The sequence below is a fragment of the Pungitius pungitius genome, chromosome 16 (assembly GCF_949316345.1).
Source record: "Pungitius pungitius chromosome 16, fPunPun2.1, whole genome shotgun sequence".
NCBI lineage: Eukaryota > Metazoa > Chordata > Actinopteri > Perciformes > Gasterosteidae > Pungitius > Pungitius pungitius.
Genome location: NC_084915.1, coordinates 5,254,087 through 5,263,421, shown reverse-complemented (window position 1 = coordinate 5,263,421; position 9,335 = coordinate 5,254,087). Strand labels below are relative to the sequence as shown.

At 45.8% G+C, this 9,335-nt stretch overlaps 1 protein-coding gene across 1 annotated transcript in view; it reads right to left on the bottom strand.

Annotated features, from left to right (window-relative positions):
* Positions 1-767: 767 nt before the first annotated feature.
* The window catches only part of atp2a3 (ATPase sarcoplasmic/endoplasmic reticulum Ca2+ transporting 3), a 32,634-nt gene continuing 24,066 nt past the window's right edge, over positions 768-9,335 (bottom strand). The window contains exons 12-21 of the mRNA XM_037466980.2: positions 8,417-8,533; positions 8,069-8,287; positions 7,384-7,719; positions 6,303-6,523; positions 6,003-6,205; positions 5,602-5,687; positions 5,126-5,259; positions 4,382-4,499; positions 3,741-3,858; positions 768-3,649 (exon numbers count right to left, since the gene is read on the bottom strand). Coding sequence (XP_037322877.1) covers positions 3,603-3,649; positions 3,741-3,858; positions 4,382-4,499; positions 5,126-5,259; positions 5,602-5,687; positions 6,003-6,205; positions 6,303-6,523; positions 7,384-7,719; positions 8,069-8,287; positions 8,417-8,533 — 1,599 coding nt within the window. The 3' untranslated portion in view covers positions 768-3,602. The remainder of the gene's footprint in view (positions 3,650-3,740; positions 3,859-4,381; positions 4,500-5,125; positions 5,260-5,601; positions 5,688-6,002; positions 6,206-6,302; positions 6,524-7,383; positions 7,720-8,068; positions 8,288-8,416; positions 8,534-9,335) is intronic.

Below are 9,335 nucleotides of genomic sequence, written 5' to 3'. Positions count from 1 at the left end.
CTCCTACCCATGGAGCTTTGTGCATTGTCATGTGTCATTTCTGTTGTACGATGGGACTTTCACACGTTGTCACTACAAATTCACCACGTGGGATTCCTAACTGTAATAATAAATGAAGACAAGTAAAACATCTGCACGTATTAGAGTCTGAATATTATCGCTGTTGTGGTTTGATGTCAATGTCATATGGAGCAGAAATCCTAAAATATTTTTTTAATCTCCGGTTGTTAATCACTACTTCATGTTTGCAGGTCTGAGGTCACGATTTGATCGAGCTGTGTGGTATCTTAATTGGGACAGTACAAACCTTTTTTTGGAATATTGCATGACCAGTTTACAATTTCAATGCTAGTTTGCTCTTTAGTCATTCAAACTACTATCCAAGTAATACATTATTTTTGACTTGATCTTCTTTGTGAGGACTGAAGAACGCCTGAAGACGATCCCGGTAAACTGTCTGGGATTGACCTTAAGTCATCAGTCGGCTTTCTGATCCAGCAGCCGAACAGATCGTTTGGATCTACACTCTGGTGATGGATAGTTGTGAAGAGAACGCAACATATTTTGAAATTGCAAGCATGTGCTTCCCTTCTGCAAAAGCAACCTGCTTGGATTTCCATACTAGATTTTCTCAAAACCCTTGGGCTCAAGTTCAAAAAACTATTTTGGGGATTGTTTCTTTGGTACCAAGATGTTGCAAAGACAACGGTTTCATATTCTCAGATTTAACACAGTAAATGAAAAAAAAAAAAAAATCAACCTCTGAATAAATAACAAGATAAATCTTTATTTCCACGTCTTTGTCATTTATAAAATTATGTGTCCATCAATATTAACAAGGAAAAACAGAATCATTTAATATTTCTCAGAGGTGAAATCAGGCTTTCGAGATCGTTTACTTGTCCACAGACGGAAAAAGATGTAATTCTTACGAGACTGATCACTCCTTCACTGTGAGTACAGGTGGTTATTCTGCAACAGATGGAAGAGGACTTTGAATGCCATTCTAGAGGAGCTCTCTGACACAAACAGATTGTAGGGGTCTCCAGAGCATGCACACACACACCGGGCTCTTCAATGTACAGTCATAAAACTTCATAATCACGGCTTAATCGCTCAGTGTAAACCAGACAGTTTATTCACAAATTCTCGGATCTCGTCGCACCCGATAACCATCACTGAAAAGATCAGCGTCATCGTCAATAATAAAACAAGCGTGACTCTTGTCTACCTTAAACGCGATAACGTCATATTCTTCCCCCCCCCCCCCTCACCCCTACAATTAAAGACACATAACCCAAGCAGCTGTCAAAACCAAATGGGGGGAAAACAATTTAAGAAAACACTCTCTAGTCTATAAAACATTCACAAAAAAAAGAAAATCCTAAGATGCCATGTGCTCAAAGAAAAACAAAAAAAATTCTCGCAGGTCTGTGTTTTGTTGCTAAGTAGGTGTCATTGATGAAAGTTATCAAAAAGTTAAATATTATATACTGTATAGGTTATTATTACAGTAACAAGGTGCCATGCGATCATATTCTCATCTTCTGTACAGAGTTGAGGATTCAGTAGTAAATAACAAGGCTATACAGACCTATAGTGCCTGGTGGCCAGAGTGTCAACATGTTAGGGAGCCATGGAGACCCGGGAAAAGAACAAGTGGTCTGCTGGTCTGGACAGACGGGCCACATTCACATGGCGGTGGAACAAAAATGTAATGCAACGGCTGTTTTATGCCAATTGGAGTCCGAATTAAGCTGTTAATTACACAACAAAATCCGACCTGTGGAATAAAACAAGGAACATTCCACCTTTTAATCTTCACTAAAGGACACTTCTAACAGCTGGCTTGTTTAACTTCTAATTAAAAGGAGTAAGATCATGTTTAATTCCAAGTTTATATTTGTATCTTAATCTTCTACTAGAACTTGTTTCTTACTTTCATTTTAAAACGCTTTTTATCCCACACACCGTCCGACTGAACATAGCTGCACACTCATTGGAACTAGCCTGCATGCAACATGGTAAGAGGAGATCAATTTTCAATCGCTCGTTGAAACACACGTCTTCTGATCTAGATAGTGTCCCTATCCCTATACCCAAATGTGTATACAGCGTTTGTCTGTCCGACAAAGACGCCACTAAATCCAGTCCGCAGAGCCCCAGGGCCCAACACATGAACCCATATTTAAGACTTCTAGACACAATCCAAACCGCGAGCATTCATTCAGTCAAATACATTACTACTTAGTCGTTATGAAACAATATCAAAGTGAGTTGCTGAAGCAATGAGAGAGCAGGAGCAGCAGTGGAAGCGGCGCACCAAACACAACGAGAAAAAAAAGGAGGAGATTCCTATTAACCGGGCATCAGAGCACGGGGCACATTCAGAGAACTCAGGGTCTCACATAGGCGTGAGAGTTGGACACATTCATGTCGACCGCACGTTTAACGTGGAGGTGCAGAGGGCGTCATCTCGTCAGGCATGGATGTTCAATGTGCTCAACGTGTCAGTGATGAAGTTGGAATCACACAGTCGAGCAGTTGACACGCCACAACTTTAGCAACATCATCTGTGCCATTGGTCAACTGTCAGATTAATTTAAACTAAGGCTATATATATATATATATATATATATATATATATGCACGCGCACACACACCCTAACACACAGGGCAGCGCTGGTGCACGCCACGGAATAACTGATTCACTTGAAAGGGCTGCTCGACAACACTACGCTTCGATACGGTTATGTACAAAATGTGAAGCTCCGGTGTGCCTTTATTTTAGATGTTCGACAGCTAGGACTCTACACAGCAGAAAGAGTGAGGCTTAGCAGGACCAGCTGGGTGGACTGGCAGACGTCTTCTCTACTGAAATGCTGGTTTGGTTGCGGTTTGAGATCTTGATTTATTTATTAGTTCTATTTTTTTATTTTCACCTACAGATGCCTCTTTCAGATACAGCTGGAAAAGAAACGGGGGGGGGAGAGTGAAGCCGAGGGACCCACTGGCCCTTGTTACCGTTTCGGTGTGCCGACAAGGTGGAGCGAGGCTGAAGCCTTCACGTAAACCGGTGTGTGTGGACGTCCACATTCCCGCCACGGGCTCTTCCTCTGTAGGTGTGGACGCCGGCCTCTTCTCCAAGTCGCGCCCTCTAAAATCGATCTTTTGGTCTCGTTGCCAATTTGTAGCTTCCCTCCTCTCCCCTAACGCCCAGTATTGTCAACCCCTGTTCCGCCGTCCTCCCTGTACAGCCCCCCAAAAAATAAAAGATAAAAGCAAGAGCATTCTGCATTCTGCATTTTTTTTCTTATTTTTTTCTTCCTTCTTTTCTGCCGTTGTTTCTCGCAAGTACAACCAAAAGCCTGCATCTACCTGTTCACACACACACACACACACACACACAGCTCATTTACTCACACACTCGTACAAAGCCATGCTCGCTGGAAAACCCTGCTCATTGCTAGTGGTGTTTTTTTTTTGGTCATGCATGAGTTGCGATTGAGAAGGGAGAGGAGAGGGAGAGGAAAGTTTCTAACTCCTACAGGGAAGAGGGGAGGCGTGGGTCTAAGTATGCAAGTGTGTTTGAGGGAGAGGTCTTAGTCCTGCTGCTGCCACCTCCTCCGATATTTCTTCTCCTCATCACCTGTCGGGAATTGAAAAACAAAATCACATTCACTGACTTTACATCTCAGACTCCACACACACTGTGGGTGGACCAACAAAGCTTCCCATACCTTCTAGATGGTTCCTGGAGATATATTTCAGTGCCTCATCCAGGAGGATGACTGGGATGGAAATTTTGAGGACCACAATCCACTGGGACCAGCACAGCGGGGTCACCTGGAAGATCAACTGAAGCACGGAGGAAAAGTCAGAAACTCTCTCATCTGATGCAGAACAATGAAATGCTATAAAGCCTTTTGTCTAGTGGCCCTGTTGTATCATTTCATTTCATGGGGGAGAGTGTTTTGGATTCTAGAAAACAGTATTGTTCAAGGCAACAGGCGGGGAATAATTGATATACACAGGGTCATTCATTTAGTCGAGTGTTTCGTTACAAAAACATACAAGTGCTGCATTTAGAAGGAAAATTGCTGTAAAACCGAAAGAAGTTTCCACGGGACACTAAAAAAGGGGGCGGCCCAGTCAGCCCCAATTGCTGTCCCTTGGAAAATTCTGTTGCCCAACCTGCAGTGATTCTGCATTTAGTAGTGTTTTCAGTTTATCTGAATGTATGTCTCTCTCTCGCTCTCGAGTTGCAGTGCGTTTAGTCGTCAGGGAAACACTACTCTCTGCTCATTTTATATTTACCATAAAGAAACACAAAATTGTCAAGAAGAAGAGTCTACCGGGGGTCACGTGGATGAACACTTACCGGCAGAGGCTCGACGTAGAGGATTAAGAAGTGGAGGGAGAGGGAGAGAATGATGGCTCCCAGCAACCAAATGTTGACCCAAGGAGGCATCCTGACCAGAGACTGGTTCTCAGACAAACTGGCGGAGAAGAAGATGTACATTTTAAAAAAAAGTTGAGTAATTGGCTTTTCGTATCCTGAAAGTTGTCTCATCATGTTGCAAAGATCTATTAAGAAGGACTCTGGCGAGTTCACAAGGTTTCAATCACACTATGATTAGTGACCTTCCTTTTGTCACTAAATGCATCGTAATAACACGTTTGCCTTCTAAAATGTGGACGGTAACCAGGTTAGCATGTGTACACGGACTGCGTTGGTTACATTTTTACCAGTCGAACAGCTCTTCATTCTGACCTTTCCCCCTCTCAGATTCTTTCCTAAATGAGACGTTTGTTTCTATAGGGAGCCAGTGACACACTCCTGGCAGAAACACTCAGAGGTTTCCCTTCATACCACTTCTATTCTATTTTCTGCCTCCCTAAATAGGCGTTGTTCCACTTCTCACAACGTATGGCCGATACACATGCATTAAAAAAACGGCGACACTAAGTGATTCAGCAGTTAAAAGAGTTTGTGAAGGATGGAAACCATGCTGTTATCCCTCCACCGGCCAGCTGGTCCCATCCAATAGAGAGTGCCGTCTGTTGAACTGTTATTTTTAATAAATATCTGACATTGAGGGGCTCGCGGCAGAGGACGACTGACCTGTTGAGAGAGTTGAACATCTCAATCGTGACCAGCACAGACAAGGCCATGGTTGTGGGGTAGCGGGACTCAAACACCTCGCAGTCAACACCCTGGAACATGGGGTTGTCCTCGGTACACTGCATGAAGTGTCTCTGTGGAGAGAGATGAAGAAGATTGAAGGTCCGTGCACAGGAAATCCCAGCAGGAAGTCAACGGGGTCCCACGCGACCTGGTTTGAGGGAGCTCAGATCTGATGTGGGAACAGCTGCACAGCCTCGGCCCCCCCACAGAGGGCAATCAGGCCACATGGGTCTTACTTCCCTTTCCATTTCAGTACACCACAGACATATCCAGACATCTCACAAAGCTTAAAGGAGGGTGGGGGGGGGGTGCATACCAAAATATAACACAAAAGCAAAACAACATTTTGGGGTGTGTGCTGCAGCAAACTAAGAAAGACACACACAGAGAGAGAGAAATGGTTTGTAACTCACCAGCTGATAGAAAGACACTTGAGGACCTTCTTCATCACACAGATACCACCAGGTGGCAGCACCCACAGTTCCAAGACCCACATATCCTACAAGACAAACAAAAACTAGAATTAGCACCTGGAAACTTGTCTTTAGCTTAGAAATGGGAAACAGAACTCTTTACTAAACATTATTACACTGAAGCATTTCCAAGTGTTTCTCCGGACACACGGACAGTGCATCAGCGATATGAGATATGAGAAAGAGTGCCAGGTGCAGATTTAAAATAAGTCACCTATTTTATTCTAAATATGAACATTTCCGTGCATCACACATTTCCAGCATTTTGTTAACCCGTCAATAATTGTAAACTGCAAATCCGTTCTTTACTGTGACTTGATCAAACACTGGGCCAACCCTACCTCCAATGGCCAGATATCTGAAGAAGAGCCAGCCAGAGATGAGAGGCTCCTTGGGGTTGCGGGGGGGTTTGTCCATGATGTCCAGATCCGGGGGATTAAAGCCCAGGGCGGTGGCAGGCAGGCCATCGGTCACCAGGTTCACCCACAGCAGCTGGACTGGAATCAAAGCCTCGGGCAGACCGAGGATGGCGGTCAGAAAGATGCTGGAGACACACAGCGGAAGAAACACAACCATCAGCTCACTGAAGGCGACTACTATCGTCCCAGAGTGTGTGTGTGTGTGTGTTGTATGTTCCTCACCAGACTACTTCGCCCACGTTAGAGGAGATGAGGTATCTGATGAACTGCTTCATGTTGTTGTAGATGGCTCTGCCCTCCTCCACAGCTGCCACTATGGTGGAGAAGTTATCGTCTGACAGCACCATCTCGGACGCCGACTTGGCCACTGCTGTGCCGGAGCCCATGGCGATGCCGATCTCCGCTTTCTTCAGGGCTGGAGCGTCATTCACACCGTCTCCCGTCTGCAAGTTCAAAAAAGACTTCCTCTGTAGTCGACGCATCGGGACACTCGATTCAGTGGATTGTATCGAAATTCCTGGTTACTTCAACAGCTGCCGAACGTGAAATCTATACGCATACAAGACTCAAACATTAGGCCCAATCATTTGAAGAGCATTTTTTCTCACTCCACGACCACCTCAGAGTAAACAGAGGCCAATTTTATGAATACTACTGCAGCATAAAGAACTAATGTCAAATAGAGAATATTTTCAGCGAGCAAAAAGCTTTAAGGTTCAAGACAATTCAATTGCTTTAGCTTGATATTGAGCCCACATCACAGATTATGGGGAATTCATTCTTTAAACAGAGATTGTAGGAACATACCGACAATTATTGAAAACAAACCACGCTCTCACTATGCAAAGTGCTATTATAGTTTCAGATCCAGACAGATGGAAAGCAACATCGGAGTGGATTAATCTCTGATGTGGGGGCCTGAAGCCGCTCCGGATACTCTGATGGGCAAACGGTGATATCGCAGTCTCCCTCCCTCCCTCAACACCTCGTCAGAGACAGGCGTCAGACAGGAAGCAGCGGAGCGATGGCAGCTTTGATGGCAGTGTCTGCGAGAGCAGCTTAGCAGAGATCTAAAAATATGTCACGCAGCGACGGCTTCCTCTCATGCACTTTTACAAGTCACTCACATAACACACAGTTAAAGAAATTACAATTACATCCCCCCCCCCGCTTCCCTTTGGCGCAGGCATTCAGAAACACTTGACAAGGAAAATGTACAATGTTTGGATTTGCAGGAAGCAGAGAAAAGGTCGAAGGGGGTGTGCGCCAGTGTAGAGAGTTGTGCAACGTCCCCGCTCCTCACCATTGCCGTAATCTCATCGAACGCCTGCAGGAATCCGACGATCTTGGACTTGTGGGCCGGTTCGACGCGGGCGAAGCATCGCGCCCTCTTGACGGCTTCTCTTTGGGCCTCCAGCGGGAGGTCGTCGAACTCGCGGCCCGTGTAGGCCTTCCCCGTCACCTCCTCGTCCTCGCCGAAGATGCCAATTCGTCTGCAGATGGCCACGGCCGTGCCCTTGTTGTCCCCCGTGATCATGATGACACGTATGCCCGCCTCTTTGCATAGTTTTATCGAGCCGATCACTTCCTTCCTGGGCGGGTCCAGCATTCCCACGCAGCCAACAAACGTGAGACCCAACTGATGGAAAATCGAAAGAATAATGAGAGAAGGGAATTAGGTTGCACATTTGGGAAAACAGAATTCTCTAAAGGGAATGGAATTAATTTATTCAAATTGTGTTTCTGCAGAAAATTTCAGAGAAAAAGAACCGTGTGTAAAGACGTGAGCAGAGAGGACTTTAAAGGAGCAGCATGACATTTACCATAGACAATGTCTAAGGGTTTAAAGAAAATCCAAAGCTTGCCAATTAACACTGAAACCTATCAGTTCTGTTGCACAAGGAAACCTCATACAAAATCTCTGCCAACAATGCGAATCATTATTTATTGAAACAAATATGATGCCCGAGACAAAACATCTGCTTTACCTCATACTCAACAAACTTGTTGGAATTCTCCAAGTCCATTTGCTCCCTGCGAGGCGGGACGTCGTGAGTGGCCAGCGCCAGGCAACGCAGGGTGTCTCTGCCCGTGCCCCAGTCCCGGATTTTGGACAGCAGCTGGTCGCGCAGGGCCGGGGTCAGCGTCACCTTCTCCGTTCCCACCCGCAGGTACTGACAGCGCTCAATCACACTCTCCGGAGCGCCCTGTGACGAGGAACCACATTGACAAAGGAGAAGAACGAGTCAAGCGGCGACGCCGGGCCAATGGGAGCGGTTACAAGGACGTCCCCGTAGGTGTGTGTCTGCGCGCTCGATTGCGTCACTCATTCTTGCCTTGATGAACATCTTGCTCTGGGAGCCCGGCGTGACGGGGGTGCAGTAGACGGACATGGATTTGCGGTCCCGAGAGAACTCCAGGGTGAACTCCTTCTTCATCAACTGCTTGATCACCTGAAAGATGAAAAGAAAAAAAAAAAAACATGATTTTGAAAATGGAGTAGTACCGAGGAGGGGAAGAAGAAAATGTAAGAGGCGATGCTTGAGCCAAGCGGCTGTATTCGCGGGCAGCTGTCAGGCGGGCAGCCAGTGGCTGATGGAGAGGTTTGGGCTCAGCTACTGACAGCTGAAGGATCACACTTTAGACCGAGCACTCAACCACCTTGTCTGGGTGTCTGGCCGCCTGCCTCAGAGGTCTCTGTCCCACGACAGAACATGCTGATAATGTTCAGGGTGGCTAGCAACAGCAAGCGTGTAGAAAACAATGGCAAAATGCTAGCCAGAGGGAACTCAGCCTATAAACATCCCTATCATCCCATTCAGCATCATCTACATTCAGTGTAGTGGTCCACCAGTAGGTGTCCCTCTAGTTCACAGTCTGGGCTGAAAAGGTTGACATCACAACTCAAAATGTGCCTACACTCAAAGTAATGCACAGGAAGGCATGCTGTCTTTTGACTCTTAAGTTAACACACAGGTTTCACCCTCTGTCCATCAACAACCTCGGGCTTGATGAATCACCCCTTGAGTCAAGACCCTAAAATCCTAAGATAGTCAACTCATTGAAAGTCACTTGACAAAACTAATCTTAACTAATCTGGAACCAATTTATATAGCCATTCTTCATGTCTTCATTCCCACAACCAGGCAGCTTGCTGTATGGAGTTTATTGGATAGCAGTGGGTCGGTTTCTAACCCGGGCCTGTGCTGAGGACTTGGCCTCAGTACAGGGTGCGTGGTCTCCCAGTGGGGTTTC